Genomic DNA, 18,490 nt, shown 5'->3' with positions numbered 1-18,490 from the left:
TAATGAAACACGGAGAGACAACAAAGTTGTAAGATTTATTTTTACATGATGGAGATTTTACCACAGAAATACTAAAACATTCAGAATATAAATGGAATGTTATACAAGTATTGGTGCTGACATTGCTATTGGTCAGCATTACATTGAAGGAAACATGTTGTTTGTGAGTGTATGTACATGATGTGTGGTCTGTTATAAGTAAGGAAACTATGGAAATTTCTTTGGAGAGAATGGTCAGCAACTAGGAAACATTAAAAAAATATTCTGGGTGTTTTGATTTAAAAAAGGTTTTTTTCTGCCCCAAAATTCAGATGAAAGGAAAAATTAAAATAATTTATAAAGTGACATTGACTATGGTCTTTTAGCACTTTGCAAGCCAGGATATCGTCTTCCATCAATGCATTAAACTATAATTTCAAGTTTTTCCTCTTCTTTTCTTTATAATATATGGTCAGTATAATAAAAAATGTGTGCAGAGAAGTGTGGTGATTTGTTATTTTTATAAAGAACATATTATGGAAATGATGTATTGACTTGCTGGCAGCCATAGGTAAAGGTTGCGTTGGTGATAGAATAAAAAGGCTGCTTCATATAATTAAACATTAGAAGTGTCCACGGTCATCCTGCAATACCTAATCAAGTCATGTGAATTATCTCTTTCAAAGAAAATTTCACACAATTTTAGTTTGAAGGATTGTAATATCTTTATAAGTGTGCACTCATATCCATAGGCATATGTATAGATAGGAATATCTGTGCAAACACACACACACATATGTATATTTATACTTGCATGTATAAAATCAAGGATAAATTCTTTCACAAGAAGGAATCAAAATCAGTTGTGACTTGATAACATAGTTACACTCATGTGATTTAAAATAATAGTTCAAATCAAGCCTAAAAGTAGCAGTGTGTCTGACTTCAATGACTGCTAGCTCTTTAAGTTACCAAGGTGAAAGAGGTGTTACTTGACAAATGTAATAGTATTTCCTCTTAGAAGACAAGACTTTTTTCCTTTCCAGATTAAGGCTTTGAGATGACTTTTTAGTCCTCATATTTTCCCCTCTGTGGTGGTGAGATTTGAGCACAGAGCATTGCATATGTAGGAAATGGTCTATTGCTGAGCTGCCCTTCAGTCTTTTACCCTGTATCTTCAAAACTAATTGAGAAAAATTATGAACTGTTTTGAAGGCTAAATTCAGAAATGTACAAAATTAAATGCAGGACAGCTATACAGTATAAATCACCTGTAAAAATATATGTTTTCTAAAATTTTATTGACAAAATTTTCTATATTCAGCTGATGTCCAGGAATTTTTCTACAATTTTTCCTGCATATGTGTCTTCATAAGTTGAGATTGAATTATTTCTCGGCTTATCTTTCTGTGACTGGTAGAAAATAATTCCATGCCTCTATTAGTATGCATATACATGATTAATTGTGTTTGGGTCTGTGGGAGTGGTTATATGTAGATATTCAATTCAATAATCCATTCATAAAACATTTTATTTATTATATAATTTCAAATTCTATAAATTACTCACAAAGATTTGCAACTGAATTATTGAGCAAGTATTACTATATTTCTCATAATTTTTCCTTCTTTTTTCTATTATATATATATGTGTGTGTGTGTGTGTGTGTGTGTGTGTGTGTGTGTGTGTGTGTATAGCTGGAGTTTTCCTGCCTGACCCACAGGCCAATCAGTGATTTATTCATTGACCAATCAGCAACACATTTGACATACAGACCATCCCACAGCACTTCCCCCCCCCTTTTTTTTTTTCAAAAAGGAAGGTTTTAACCTTAACAAAGTAAAATTACATATATTTTGGGAATTTGGGTGTAGCTTCTCTTACTACTTCCTGCTGGAGGGGGGCACTGTATCTTATGGGGGCTGAGTCAGAGAGACACTGCCAGCCGCCATGATGAGAAACAGCATGTAAAGATGCCGGTAAGCCATGAGCCATGTGGCAAGGTATAGATTAATGGAAATGGATTAATTTAAGCTGTAAGAACAGTTAGCAAGAAGCCTGCCACGGCCATACAGTTTGTAACCAATATAAGTCTCTGTGTTTACTTGGTCGGGTTTGAGTGGCTGTGGGACTGGCGGGAGTCAGAGATTTGTCCTGACTGTGGGCCAGGCAGGAAAATTCTAGCTACATGTGTGTGTGTGTGTGTGTGTGTGTGTGTGTGTGTGTGTGTGTGTGTGTGTTTATGTGTGTGTGTATGTGTATGTGTGTGTGTGTGTGTGTGTGTGTGTATGTGTGTGTGTATGTGTATGTGTGTGTGTATGTGTGTGTGTGTGTGTGTGTGTGTGTGTGTGTGTGTGTGTGTATGTGTGTGTGTCTATATGTTTGTACTGAAATAGTTCATTTTCTCAGGTCCGAAGAAAGTTCATGAAAGTAAAGTCTGCTGTGGATTCCAGGAAGACATGTAACAATTTCCTGACTTATCAAAACTGTCCTTATCTTTGAATTTGGAAATTGATTAAGGCCGACTAATATAATTAGCAAACATTTAATTCCAGTGAAAAGTTTTGAGTTATCTACTCCTTATCTAGAAAATAAAATTGTCCAGTCATTTCAATTCAGCTGAATGTTCAGTTTTATGTGTCATGTATACCCAGTGATTTTGTTACAGCTATAGTCTTATAGTTTATGGATATAAACCTTAAATTTTAGCAGCATTTGAATATCCATCTTACAGAAAAATATGTACCAATTATGTGTTTATTTAAAATTATTATCATCATCAACAACAAAATATTCTTCTGTACACAATGGTTTCCACACCATATTAACTTTGTCCAAGGTGCTACTTCGCATGGTAAATTTTGTCTCTTTGTTGAAATGAGTTAGGTTGAAATACATTTTTCATAATTCTAATTTTTTTAAATTTATGCTAGTGCTGTACTGCATGAGAAAATCTGCATTTAGTATGCAAATTGGAATCAGCTCAGGATAATGGTGGCTTTCCCAACTTTCAATATGTCATGTCATAAAACTGCATGTAAGACACATAAAATATTAACATTAAAGACACAGAAAGAGGTCAGTGTTACTGATAACATCAGAAAGGACATTCTAGGCTGATTCTCTCTCAAGTAAATAAGACTCTTACTAAAAAGAAATTTTTCATTTTAATAAGCAGGTTTATAAAATATTTTTTAGCAGTTCATTTGATTTTTAGGAAATTGGCTGAAACAGAACATATGGAAGCTTGTTTATATTAGAGACCCTCTTAGATTTGCTTTATTCTTAATATTAGATAACAAATCTTCAGATGTGTCTATATTTTCTAGTTTTAAAAGGGTAATTGTATAGATACCACTTTCACTTTCACCTGAGACATAAATTTTCTCTTTCACAGAACTGAAGCTTCTTTCTGAGCCAATTAATTCCACTTACATGTACAGAAAAATTGTGTTCATAAAAGTTTAGTGTTGTTTTCTTGGATATGTATATTATTTTAAAGAAAATTTCATTGAAGGAATGAAACACATAGTGGTGATTTAGTGATTTGTTTGTTTTCCTTAACACAAAGAAAGTTTCCAAGCAAAGTAGATGATTAGTAATAAAATGAATTGCTTGTCCATAGAAAACATGGGAAAATGCATTGTAACTATCTGATCAATGGTGTCTGGGATATATGTAAACCAGCAAAAATTGTAGAGAAAAAATAATGATGGAAAAAGAAAAAGAGAGGGAGATTCTGTTTAGTATCAGTTTTATCATTTAACCCAGCTCATTTACATTTAGGCTTGTGAAAATAGATACACAAAAATCAATAGGTGAATATTAAATCTAAAACTGATGGACATTTAAACTACTATATTCTTCGATCTAGCAGAGATAATGAAGAAAATTAACAGACATTTTGCGTTTAAGGAAATACACTACAGTCAGGAAGGTAAGCTCCTTTCCCAGGCACTGAAGTAACAGATTATGTAGGTGTTTTGTAAAACAGGTCTTTCAATTTCAATTTGATTCTGAAGAAAATAATAGCTACCAGCTTTGATGAATAGGATTACTATTATGTTAGGAAAAGGAACCTGTCATCAGTGGTTTTAAGAAGGCTAGTCCATTATTTCATACTTTACCAAAACATTATAAGGTAAGCTATTTCCACATTAAAATTCTCCTTGGCTGTGTTGATTAGAATTCTTATGATTCTCTACCCCTTCTCTGTTATTTCATACATATATATAATGCATATATTATATATATTCATATATATTTCAAATTAAATATATATCAAATATATGTAAGTATGCTATATTTTAAAATGATAAGAATTTTCAGTGTTTCTCTGCAATATCAGGCTGCCTCAGCACTTTGTCCTTGGTAAGTTTTGTCCTTGGTAAGTGTCCCTATTACTCAACAGCTTCCAATTAATACTTATCAAATCATTATTATGAACTCAGTGTTCACAACTGCTGATGACTAGAAGCTGTATTGCTGCCATCTCACAATCATGCTGGATTACATACTAGACTCCACATATATATCTTCATTGGAATGTCCCAAAATAGTGAGTTCTTTTCTCCTTAGCAGATGATTATTGCAGTGTGAACCTAAAATTAGTTTGTCATTTGTTTTGTTTTTAAATTTTTAACTTTATTTTATGTGCACTGGTGTGTAGCTGTCATAACCCCTGGAACTAGAGTTACTGACAGTTGTGAGATGCCATGTGGGTGCTGGGAATTGAACCTGACTCCTCTGGAAGAATGCCAGTGCTCTTAACCACTGAACAATCTCCCCAGGCCTGAGCTTATCATTCTTAATACTGTCTCAGTTTTTTTTTTTAAATTATTTCTCTGACATGAGTACATTTTTGTCAGACTATGAGATCTACTTCTTCCTATTTCAAAAGTTTGGGGTAGTACTAAAAAAATGAGTCTTTTGTAAGGTCTTTTATCTTTCACTATATTGTTTTTGGCAACATGTGAGTGTATTTCTTAAGCCCCACATTTGGATTCACTCTTCAGGCATTTTCTATTGTGGATGTCTTGATACAGGACTGAATGGTTATAGTACACTTATTTCAGTACTCTTAGCTGTGTTGAATATTGATAGTTGTTGCAGTTCCTTGCTTGGTTTCTGTATTAATTTCAGCTACTACTCCAACTATGCCAAATATCTTTTTTCACTAATCATTTGTTGCTATATAGCACATTACTGTAAGGTGGAGCTCCTTAAAATTGTATTGTCTTTTACATTGTTTGAGATGAAGTGATCTGGAATCACCTTAACTGGAAGTCTGTATTTGAAAGTTTCCAGTGAAATCACAGTCAGTCTGTTGATACCACAGCAATTTCCATACTCACCTACAGCAGGTTGAAACATCTGCGCTGCACATGGTGTTGTCAAGCCACAAAATGTGTTTTCATACTGCCTACAGGAATTTCTCATTCCTGGCAACTGGTTTAAACCATGGTCATTGGTCCAAGAAGAATGGAAAGAAAGAATATTATGGATAAACAAGTTCTTTTATGAACCCAAATTCCGAGATAATATGCCACCATTTGGCTCTAATCTATCCTTAGATGTGAATCAATAAGCTTATTCATACTCAGGTATGGAGGATCGTACAGGATGTGAATCTCATGGGCCCAATATATCAATTATGGGACATGCCTTGTAGACATCTTAATATGTTTTTTTTCTACTAAGATACTCAGGACTGTCTGTTATTGATTGCAGCCCTTTGGAGATGAGTAGTCAACTATGTGAGCATTGAAATATTCTTTATATTCTTATGTCTTTTTGTGTACTTTAAAAAACCAATTCAGGTATCCTGGTTACAAATCTTGAATTCATATTTTATAACTGCCTTAGTTTGACCAATATCACTGTTATCAGTAGCAGAAAAGAAAGCAATTTAAAAGCAGGAAACATACTTTGGCTCATGACTTCAGAAATGAAAGTCTGAGCAGTTGACCTGATTTTGCTGGACGTGAGATGAAACAGAGCACATTGGTGGAAACATAATGTTGGAACAGGCTTCTCTCCTCAAGGTCTTCAGACAGCAAAGACTGAAAGGAAATAAGGAGCATGGACAATGGACAGACGGCCAATTGCTGCCATGAAATGATGGCTTTATCATAAAGTCAGACAGGTCCTTTCATTACTCATACAGCTTTTTATATGAAGTGACTTTATAAAAATCACCGTAGATTAAACAGAAAGGTAATGATTAGAAGAATACAAAAGACACAATGGAAACTGCATTTAAAAAACATTTATTTGTCGGGTGGTGGTGGTGCATGCCTTTAATCCCAGCACTCAGGAGGCAGAGGCAGGTGGATCTCTGTGAGTTCAAGGCCAGCCTGGTCTACAAAGCAAGTTCCAGGAAAGGCACAAAGCTACACAGAGAAACCCTGTCTCAAAAAAACAAAACAACAACAACAAACAAAACAAAACAAAAACAAAAAAATTGCTTGCTTGTATGTGTTTATGTGCACACATATACAGCTGTGTGTACATTGGAGATAAAAGGTTGTATCTGATCCTTCAGAACCGGAGTTATAGGTACATTCCTCCAGGACAGCCCAGATTCTTATGTGCATGTTGCTGCTGTGGGTGCTGCTGTCTGAGCTCTGGTAACTAAAATCAATAACATTGTTGCTTCAACTATGTTTAAACATTTAAAACTTTTTTGATCCTTCATTGGAAATTCCACTTATTCCTTTTCCATATTTGAATGTTTTCTTTGAATACATTTTTGGGTGACTTTGCTGTCATTTGGGGTGAATTTGTACTTTCCAGGCCCTACTTTTTGTCGTTGCTTAAATATTCAATATTATTACTGGAGAATGCAGAATAAAAATGGACACCACTTTATTCTTAGGATTTCCTGTTTTATCTTTGGAAACTGATAATGTTATTCAACCATCCTTCCAGATTTTCATACTATTTGGCATTTTCTCTACAGAGTTATAAAAATCTGCTCTTTGCATAATGAGACTTCCTTTAATATCCATTTAAAAACTACTGAGTTCATTTTCTTTAAATAGGTGAGTGAAAGCACACAGACATTTCCACTTTTGGGTGTCTGAAGCCAATCTCCAGATATTAATCATTAGTAGTCTGTTGTCAGGCCATTATCAATATCTTCCTCACTGGCTTTATTGGCAGAGTTGTTAGGGTTACCAGCAGAGTTATAAACAACTATGTGCAACATCCGCATCCACACACTGATGCTAACATTCACATTTATAAAATCACTTGGAGAATATTCTTTACATTAATGTGTATATGTTAATGTTGTGTTGTGTATGTATTATGTGTGATGTATAGGAATATGTATGTGCCAGTGTATGTGTGAAAGTGTGTATTCAGGTGCAAAAGCATATGCTTGTGATGTTCTTGGAGGCTGGAGTTGATTTAAGGTGTCTTTCCTTGATCACTCTATCATTCTTCACCTCCATTTATATAGTCATATTATTAGTTCTTTGAGAATTCCTTGCACCATGTTTTAATAATATTTACCTCCACATCCTCCAAGATCCACCCCTTCCTTATCCATGCAAGTTTGTGGCTTTCCCCTCACTTTTTAAAAGCCCATTGGATCTAATATGCATTGCTCATATGTGCATGAGTGTGCGGCCTTCCACTGGATCATGTTCAGCATATCAGAAGTTACAAGCTTAAAGAAAACTGACTCTCTTTCTCCCAGCAGCTATCAATTTCCATAGCACCTCAGCTAGTGACAGGACTTCTTGTCCTCTTCCCTTCTCTATGAAGGGATTTAGGCTTGATCTTGTAAAGATCTTGTGCATGTTGTCATAACCGCTGTGAATTCATATATGAAACTCCCCTGCTGTGTCTAGAAGACTGTTTTCTTATAGTAATCCATCACCTCTGACTCTAACAGTTATTCCCTTGCTCTTCTGCAATGTTCTGTGAACCCTAGGAGAAGAGGCAAGATATAGATGTCCCATTTAAGATTGAGCATTCTACAGTCTTATTCTCTGCATCTAAGCCAATTGTGAATCCATGAGTTTATTGCATTTGATGAGGGTTGAGAGATACATTATGAAAACTTGCTATTGTAGAAGCTTCACACACACACACACACACACACACACACACACACACACACACACACACACACATTGAATTATCTTATAACAGGATGACAGTGCCCATACTAAATACTGCCTTTTTTTTTTAAAAAAAAAAAAAAAAAAAAGGTATCTCATGAAAACCAAACCTCAGCTAGAATGTCTGCCCAGCAAGCTTCAGAAATGTGCTTATTCCTATACTCCTACCCCAGTGTTTGGGTTAGAAACACATACTACCAAACTAGTTTTAATTATTATAAATTTTTAGAATGTGGGTTATATGACTGTAAACTCAAGTTTATGGCCTTATATGGTTAGATTTTCCTCACTGAGCCATCTGGTCAATCCCTGTCCTTGGTTTAAAGTGACATCTTTTTTTATAATTAATGTTGCCCCCTATTCTTTTTGTCCTCTGAATATAGGTAATGGATAGCAGATTTGTTTAAGGAGTTACAGAGCTTGTGTTTTAATTTATTATTTAGGTGCAGGATCTCACTTTTGTTTGGCCTATATTACAACAGGCCTTGAAAAAGCAGAAATCAAACAGTCTATGCCTTCCGAGTTCTGGGTTTCAAGGCAGGCACAGATACATCCATTGGGGAAAAAAACTGTTTTAAAATACTTCTTGTGCATATATCACAGTTGGATTTAATAAAGCAAATTAGTTGACCAGTGTCAAAACATTAAAAATTATCTGAAAGACAGTTCTTGGGTTTTTCTTTCTCTACCCACTATCTCTTTTTATTTCTTACTTATACTCCTGTTTCAAAATTCTGATCATTATGAATTCTCAGAAATCCATGGCCTTTTATAGTCTCTCTCTTTTTTTTTCTGTACTTAACTCTGTTTGCTTAAATGTCCTATTCCCAACTAGTATCCTGTAGATGTATCCAACCTTCTTATTAAATAATAAACACAGAACCAATGCAAAGAAGAAAGCCAAGAGGTCAGAGCTAAGAGCTAAAACCTTACCCTTCCTCCTGCGGTGGTCCTACCTCTCCGAACCAGAACTACCCCTGTGTTAAAGTCTTTATATAGAGTTCCTGTCCTGCCTTCTCATTGGTTGTAAACCCAACCACATGACCGCCTCCTCACGGCCTGTCTGTATAGGCCTCCAGGTTTTCCATGATTGGTATTAAGATTAAAGGCATGTGTATCCAATAATGGCTGTATCCCTGAACACACAGAGACTTACCCAGCTCTGCCTACCAAGTGCTGGAATTAAAAGCGTAAGCTACCACTGCCCTGCTTTCCTATGGCTTGCTAATAGCTCTGACCCCCAGGCAACTTTATTTATTAACATACAAATAACATTTTAATACAAATAAAATATCACCATAGTATCCATCCACTGAAAATTCTAATATAGCTTGGTCCTATTATGGACTACAGAGAATGATTGAAGAACCATGATAACCAGACTTTTCAGATTTTCATGTTCCATGCCCCCAGTCAAGGAAGGATACAATCCCCATTAGCTATTGAAGTATCTCTATATAGTAGATGCTAGGGTGTTGATTACTAGTAGGGAGTATGCTGAAACAGGAATGAGATGTAAAATAAGATGAGTTGAATGGGAAAGTCTTCATAAGAAAGCCTTCATGCTCTATGAGCAAGGGACATTGAGATCATGATGGGAACATGTACAGAGACAGCCAGCCAAACTAGTAGAAATGCATGAACTGTGGACCAATAGCTGAGGAGCCCCCATGGTACTGGCCTAGGCCCTCTGGGTAGGTGAGACAGTTGTTTAGCTTGAACTATTTAGTGGTCCCCCAGGCAGTGGGATTGGACCCGTCCTTGGTGCATGAACAGGCTTTTTGGAGCCTAGTGCCTGTGGTGGGACACTTTGCATAGCCTTAGTGCAGGGAGGAGGGGCTTGGACCTGTCTCAACTGAATGTACCAGGCTCTGCTGACTCCCCATAGGAGACCTTGCCTTGGAGGAGATGGGAATGGGAAGGGGTGGGAAGCAGGGGGAAGGCTGAGGCATGGGAGGAGGGAGATGAGGGGAATCTGTGGTTAGTAAGTTTAATGAATAGAAATTCTCTTAATAATAAAAAAAATGTTTCTCATGTTAAAAAAAAGAAAACCTTCATGTATCATCTGTTTGTTTGGGACATATGTAGTGAGAAGGCCTGGATCCTTCTTTGGTAGAGATTTCTATGGATGAAATGCTGGCTAAAGCAAGCAATGCTATAGGTTGAGAATGGGTGATAGTTTGCTTGAGAAGAAGACAACACATGGATAATTTCAGGAGTTGTGACGTAGATGTAGTCACTGGGGCTCAGCTCCCCATGATCACTTACCTCTGCATTTTGTCCAGTTGGGGTTTTCTGTGATAATTTCTACTTGCTGTAAAGATAAGCTATTTTCATAAGTGGTGATAGCTACAGTTATCTGTGAGTAAAAGAGAAGATTGAGAATGCAATTAGGAATTATACTGGCCTAGCAAAGTGAAGGTAATAGATTATCTTCTAAGATCCATGACCTCACTAGGAGGGTTGGGAAAATTCTAAGAGTCAGAAAGCCAGGATATTTTCTGAGAAGCAGTCTTTCATAGGAATGATTTCATAAATAAGACTTGAACAATGGCAATATTTGTAGACATGCTAATACTAAAGGGGAGGAAAACTCATGGGGTTCCATGACTAAACAAAGAACTACTGGTCACTAGTGACCGATAAGAGAGGTAGAATTAGCCTTTCTCAGGAATGAGCCACTACCTGGTTACTGAATACAATGTAGTCAGCACTGAAACCATAAACACACAAACAACAACAACAAAAAAACAGATTCTGTAGGATATGCATATATATATGTGTATGTAGATGCTTTGTCATTAAGATTTTAGTAAACACACACACACACACATATATATATATATATATAAACACAAATGCTTAAAAGTAAATCTATAATCATATTTCATATATCCTTTCATGAATATAATAAAATGTAATTAGCTAATATATTCAAAATATATTGTCAATCAATGTACACAAAAGTTATATATTCTGTTCCTCCGAATTTAGGAACATACAAGTAAGGTAGAGACAAAGTTGCTATATTTGCATGCTTCTATGTAAAACTGACAAACCTGGATGTTGACAGAGAAGATATCCAAGACCAAAGTTATATTCTCTATAAGCTGCTCCTCTGATATGAGAGGGTAAAGACACAATTTCAGTAAGCCTTGCTATAGCTCTTTTCATTCAATTTTCACTCTATCCATAGTTGTGGGAGTTAACAGTAAAGGATGGCATCACTTGGGAATCTGCCTGTCATTGATAAAGGAATACAAAACCTTCATATGGGACAGTGAAAGGAGTAAGACCCAGCTATGATATGTCCATTGCTTGAGATTGTTCAGTAAACCTTCAATTCGACATAAAGAAAACTGAGAATATAAGTAAATGAAAAAGAAAACTCAGGAGAATATGCACTCATATAGGTAGAACACAGGTTTAGCACAATGACTTATTAGGTTAGTTGTAACACTCTAGTTAATCATGCAACAAGCTATGTTGAAAAATTCCCTGTAGAACATGTACACTTCTAAGTCATGAATATAAACAGAGTAGAGAGTTGACAGAGCAAAAATATATTGGAGATCAGGATTTGCCAGACATGTGGGGGCCTAGATATGTGATATTTTAGGCTTTAGCAGCCATATGGTGTCTATCATGTCTACTCATCTCTACCATATTACTGAGATTGTAGACCTAAACAGTACGTAAGGGAATGGCTATGTTGTGTTCCAATCAGATTACACTGGCAAGGCTATTATTGAACTCTGTTTTAGGAAAGACATTAGCATAGTAAAGGAGATACCTATAGTCTCAGAGATCTAGAGACAGTTGGGTATTGATGGTCAGTGAAGTGAAGGTTTGAGGATGATGAAATTAACAGCAAGAGATGCAAAGGCAGAAAAGCCGAGTGAGCTTAAGGTAATAATGAGAACTTTAACCCGTAAATCAGAGTTTGGACAGATGGTCAAAAGATTTGATGGTGATACGTGGAAGAGATTGTCCTGGAAGGATTTTTGAGGAGAATAACTTTTTGGATTATGCATTTCAATAATAGAAGGATTGGAGTAGGTTGAAAAATCAGGTATTACATGTTTCATCAGGGTTGGGGCGATGGCTCAGTCTGTAAAGAGCTTGTTATGCAAGCATGGGGACCTGAGTTCAGATACCCAGAACCCATAAAGAGAGATAAATTCGTCGTCTGAGTGCTGGAGAGATGGAGAAACAAGTATCCTGGAGCTTCTGGGCCAACTAGTCTAGATGATTTGATAAGCTTCATGTCCTGTCAGAGACCCTGTCTCAAGAAATAAGGTGACAAGGGACTGAGAAACTCTCTCAACTTTGACATTGTCCTCTGTGTACACATACATGCACACACATATATGCAGACACACATGCACACACATACACGTGCACACACACACATGCACGAACACACACTCAATTAGATGATAGATAGTGGACAGATACAGAGATAATATATATATACATATATATATGTATATATATATATATATATATACAGATGATAGACAGATGTACAAATGGATAGATAGATGATAGATATAGACAGACATAATCAATCAATCATCCAATCAATCAATCATGTTTATCCAGTGAAGTCTCTCCGGTTTTCAGTCACACAATGTGTGTGAGGAGGACAGGGAGAAATTTGCATCAGTCATTTGGCAGGGCCATATTTCAATTTTCATTATATCATTCCTGAAACTCAATGAAAAATTATTCAGTGGGTTCAAATACAGAAAGAACAATTTGGAGGTGGCTCATGTAGACAGTGATGTGAAATTTTTAAAGGGCATAGCTGTTAGGAACAGGCAAAAATGAATGTTTTGGCAGAAACTTGCTGTATTACTTGATAAATGCCAGAGAAGATTTAAACAGTGATGCCTGCTCTCAGTATTTTAAACTGACTTTTAACTGTGTAAATGTGCATACATAGGAGTTAAATGCTTCATTGTTGACATTCAGTTTATATGTGTATATATGTATATATATTAGATAAACACAAAGCAAAATAATAATAAAATAAATTATTCTAAATTGTAAATAAGTAGTTGATAATGCCGATTTCTGGAGAAGTCACAATAGTAAATTTCTTATGATCATTTAATCCCTTAGGACAAATCAAGTTTGGCCCCATGTATGCCTGTGCTATTTACCATCTGACTATTTTTCTTAAGATAGTGTAGCTTTCACTTGTGATCATGTCAATGCTGAGTTCTTGACTCTTGTAAATATAAACATTACACCCCATCTCCCAAATGATGTTGAGAATGATTTGGAGGAAGAGAAGAAAGAAGAGAGGGGTAGGCTGAGGTGATGAACAACGGCTTGATGTTCATATGTGGCTAATTGTAAATTCTCGGTGACAGAAACCTGACAATGCCTTTCATAAATCACATGGCTTTGTTCATATCTCTTTTGACATATGGTTTTAGGTCGATGCCACTAACACTTCTGGTTTCTTCCTTCCTGTGCAGCCCTGATCTGTTCAGCACTAATGATGACAAGAGTGATTGGTGGAGGTCTTTCAAAGGATTTAGAGCCATCACAGGAGAAAAAGTAGGGATGGAATACCATTTATAAGATCCAAAGAAGAACAAAGTCCACATTAAGAGCTGTGACTTGACCATCACTTAAAGGACTGTCATACAAAGTCTCATGTGTCACTTGAAATATATTGACACTTCAAGCACAAAGTGGGCCAGAGAGAGAGTTAAAGGTCTGAAAACCTTAGCATTCTTTCTTGGAATGAGTTTCCAGGGAGAATAGCAAAAGTCATGATTCATCTTGATATTTTCTTTTTAGTTATTATTTTTTAGGCATGTATTGCCAAAAGTCATTATATTTGTCTTATTATTTGTAGAGTCCATGGTTATACTTCCTAAATATCTATAGAAAATATAGGGATTAATATTCTCAAATTGTTGGCAGCATCAATGGCTTGGCCTGTCATCCTTTTCCTCTTCTCCATCACACCACTAATCCTTGAAAGCAGTCAGACTGAAACCGATTCTGTATCTTGTGTGACTGTTACTTGATTTTGTTTATTACGAGGTTAATAGAGCATTCTTTACACCATATTTACTTTAATTTCTCTCAAAGATGAAAAAAAAACAGTATGATGCATCATGATAGTGAAGGTATTTAAATAAATAGCAGTTCTTACTCTTATCAATTATCAATACTTCAATATTTCAAAAAATGTTTACAGGAAATGGTAATCAATTTTAAAAAGTACTCTTTCTTATAACAATACCACATTAATTGAAAAATTAAGAGAGTAAATCTAATATAGTTTTAAAAATACAAATTTAGTTAAAGGCGAACAATTGTAAGGCAATTAAAGAAAGTACAATGTAGAAAGATGGGTATATGTTTTAATTTCGTTACAGTGTCAGATTTCACTTTACCATCCTGCCAGATAAGTTCTGAAGTCAGACAAAGTGATTTCATATCTTCTTGCACAGATTTATAAAACCTACTGCTTCTCCTGATTATAGTGAAAATTTTATTAGATATTAAACACCACTTAGCTAAATATATAATGTATATTAAATAATTATTAATAGTCAATGATTTTCATCTTTCAGCTATTCATATTCAAGTCAGATAAATGCAAATTTGAGAAAATTTCTGTATTCCTACTTTTGTTTCCCGTGACATACCAGTGTAATATAGCTTATAAAATGAGTTAGGGCACATACCAGTAAAAAATGTCAAATTTAAAAACACCCTATTTTGGAGAGTAATTCACATACACTTTATTTATGCAACTGCTTGTGTATTGATTGGCACTGATATTCAAAATAAAATGAAAATTTAGTCAAGTTTCCTGGCTAACATAGTATCAAAAATTAATTTTTATAATGATGTTTCATATTGCGTATACCATTTATTCTTTTCAGAGTACATCTAGATTTGTGTAAACATTCACAAAAGAAACATATTTAAACATATGAATAAATATTTAGGCATTAAATATTAATTATGCACCTGTTTGGGAGAGAGATAGGTAGGTAGATAGACAGATAGAAAGAAAGAAGGAAAGATAGACGACAGACAGACAAATAGATAGGTAGATAGATGTGGATACATTTGTATTATGTATAGATGCACATATATAAAGCTAAGTATATAAAAATATATGCATAAGTTTAAGTATATATACATTATTGATAAAAATTGTAATTATGCTTTTAAGCTTCTGTTTTCAAAATGATACTACAGAAAACTACTGAGATCAGCCTCCATTTTAAGCACAGTAAGAAATCTAAATTTTCATCAAAATTAGATGGGGGTGTTTGTTCTTGTTTTAACATTTATATGCATGTGGCAGCTGTGTGCTAGATTTTGAATTACTTAGGTAATATGACATCAATTTTTTTGATTCTTAGATCTCTATGTTAGATATTTCCTTGGGTTTTTTTCGGAGTGTGACTGAAAGTGTTTTTTGGTATATAAACCAGTTTAGACAGAACTCTCAATGGATTCTTCTTAGCAAGGCAGAACCAGTGGCCTCATTCTGTAAAAATTAAGGCATCATGTCTGTCTGCAGAAGGAAATTACTTTGGTATTACCTCATTTTCAGTTGCTTTCAGAGTTACCAAGCTTCCCAGAGGACCGCTCATCTCCTTCTCTCAAACAAAAGGTGACTTTAAAACAATCTCAATGACTGTAGTTTCATTACTGCCTAGGACCAAAATGGGATGATTCTTATATTGAGAACAAATAATGCAAATTTTTTTTATATTCTCTATTTGCTTAAGTATTTTCTACTATTTTTAAAAGGAAGGGTTCAATTTGACTTATAGTTGGAGAGTGCAGTCCATAAAAGCAGGAAAGTCATGCCAGAAACAAGAGTTAGCTGGTCACCTATTATCTGCAAACAGGAAGCAGAAAGAGATGAATGGTGCACACAGCTTACTCTTATTTGTATTCAGTCCAGGTCCCCACCTATATAATGCTGTTGCCCATACTCGGTGTGTATTTTCAGCTTAATAAACATAATCTAGAAATTTCCTTATAGACATCCTGAAAAAAAGAATCTCCTCTTATTCCACATCTCATCTTGGTGACAGTACTGACCATCATATCATGTGACCTTTCAAGGATTAAAGGAAGCAGGGACAACACTGATCTACACCAGCCTGAGTCTCTTGTAATAGAGTACAATGAACAAAAAATAATAGCTCGGTACTTTTGCTTGCTCTCTGATAAAGTTCAGGAAGAGTGGTGCTAAATCTCTCAAATACTTCTTCAGCAGTCTGGATGCTCACAGCTACACTCCAGTGTAGCTCAGTTACTAAGCAGGAGTAAAACCGTTTTACTCACATAGAAAAAAATTGGATGGCAGCGGTTTAGTAGTGAATTTACAATTATTAATATTTATGCCAATAATAGCTTAATGGTGCATCTGTTAATATATGTGGAAGGAAAATGTTTATAGACAGAGGCATAAAATTGAAAAATAAACATATAACAAAGGAGGATACTCTATTGAATAGACAATATAAACCCATATTCAAGAAAGGACCATTTCCAGTGACCATAATGTTTATTTCTCATTTGTATATGATTGCATTAGGCGACTGAGAACAGCAATTGGCGATGCAGCAAACAGGCAAACCGTATAAAAATAAAGACTGTGCAAAGTACATTTTTCCCTTTTGTAATCTTCAGTTGCAGAAATTTACACATTTAAGTAACCATCTGTTTTCCTCAGGAAGAAATCATTTTCATTTCTCTCTCTCATCTTGCAAACAGCTGTCAGCCAGGAGGGCAGAGAGGATATTTATTGCTCACATCAGATGAAGCCTGGGACAGACTCCAGTAATCCTCAAGTTTCAAAGTCTTCTCTATCACTAAGTCGCCTTTGTTTTTCTCATTCATCACTCTTCGTCTGTTGTACGTTTTCCTTTTGTAGCTTTTACTGCTGGCATCAAATCTTGGAGAATTCTGCTGGATACCTCTCTCCATTATAATTATTTCAACCAATATTTCATATTGAGCCTTACTTCGAAAAAATTCTTATGCATCATTTTGAATTTCTGGTTGAAATATGTATTTTTCAATGCATTTTGCAAAATAATAAATACAAATCAAGAATGTTAACATTACAGAAATTTCTATCATACTCCATTGGGAACTCTGCACAAAAGGTCATCATTTGTTAGGATTTTGTTAAATTTAATGATTTTTTTCTTCTATTATGATTAAATTTTTCTGTTTGGGGAATGGGGCAGTCCCCTCTTATGTTTCCTAAATTAAGTTAACATTAGCACACAGAAATTTACAAATATTAGAAAATCAATATTTTGATTTGCTAATTTGATAATTCTTAACAGGTATATTGGTTAGAGTCAATATTTCTGCTAAAATTGTATCATTCAAGAAAACGTTCCTGTAAACTTTCCTAATCAGGTCACATCCATCTCAGAAAAAGCATCAGTGGTTTCTACTCCGAATGTGTTTTTTTCTAAAATTACCATTTTAAATAAATGAAATTATTCATGTTCATAGGTGCTAAGTAGACAGGTGATCACATGGTTCATAAAATTCTTGGCATAGCAATGAAAAGGACAGAAACTTGAAGTTAAGCACAGACATGATCACCTAATAACTGTCAGAAGTTAAGAGTTACATACAGAGGTCACTGTGGTAATTGGTAATGGATTTACAAGAAGGTAAGACTCTAAGAGAAATGCCAACCAAGAGAGATTTTATTCTACAAGATTCCTGGTGACTTTGAAGTAACTGTGGTATACTGAGCCAGAAAGAAGCTTAGGAAACAAGATTACTAGAGTTATAATAATAGAACTGAGACAATTAATAAAAACCCTTTGGAATAACTCATGTAACTATAAAGATAATGGAACAGTATTATGAAATGCATTTACAGAATTACTCAGTGGCATACAGTCAACAGAAGAGACAGAACCTTTGTTCACATTCCAACTCTAATGTCTGTTCCAGAGACCCTGCTCTCTACTAACTGGAAAACAAGATAGTTACCATTATTGTGAACATTTTATACAGATGGACAAGGCTTTTATACTGGTACTCACAGTTCTTAAGTCATCCGGAGACTGTAATTCTGAAAAAACAAAATCAATGCAGCAGGGAGTCAGAAAGACTGAAAGTAGTGTGTAACTGTATAATATTGCAACCTAGAAACAATTTCATCTGAAATAAAGCACTTTCTGCAGGGTAGATATAGGAAAATCCCTGAAAATAGTAAGCCCTCTGCATCTTGCTGTCATTTATTTTATATTATCTGAAAATCAAACACTGGTCCTATTGGGAGGTGAGCATAAGAAGCCTGCATTCTATGAAGGCAATTGCCTTACAAGAGTAGCACACAGCACTGT

At 35.1% G+C, this 18,490-nt stretch overlaps 1 protein-coding gene across 1 annotated transcript in view; it reads right to left on the bottom strand.

Annotated features, from left to right (window-relative positions):
• Positions 1-17,099, bottom strand: part of LOC128111445 (protein-L-histidine N-pros-methyltransferase-like) — a gene marked incomplete at its 3' end in the record, with an annotated part of 45,997 nt that extends 28,898 nt beyond the window's left edge. Inside the window, 2 exon segments of the mRNA XM_052739714.1 lie at positions 10,380-10,470; positions 16,926-17,099. Coding sequence (XP_052595674.1) covers positions 10,380-10,470; positions 16,926-17,099 — 265 coding nt within the window.
• Positions 17,100-18,490: the final 1,391 nt, after the last annotated feature.

Source organism: Peromyscus californicus, unplaced genomic scaffold, assembly GCF_007827085.1.
Source record: "Peromyscus californicus insignis strain IS unplaced genomic scaffold, ASM782708v3 Scaffold_16__1_contigs__length_79575227, whole genome shotgun sequence".
Classification (NCBI taxonomy): Eukaryota; Metazoa; Chordata; class Mammalia; order Rodentia; family Cricetidae; genus Peromyscus; species Peromyscus californicus.
This window is presented reverse-complemented; position numbering and strand designations above follow the sequence as displayed.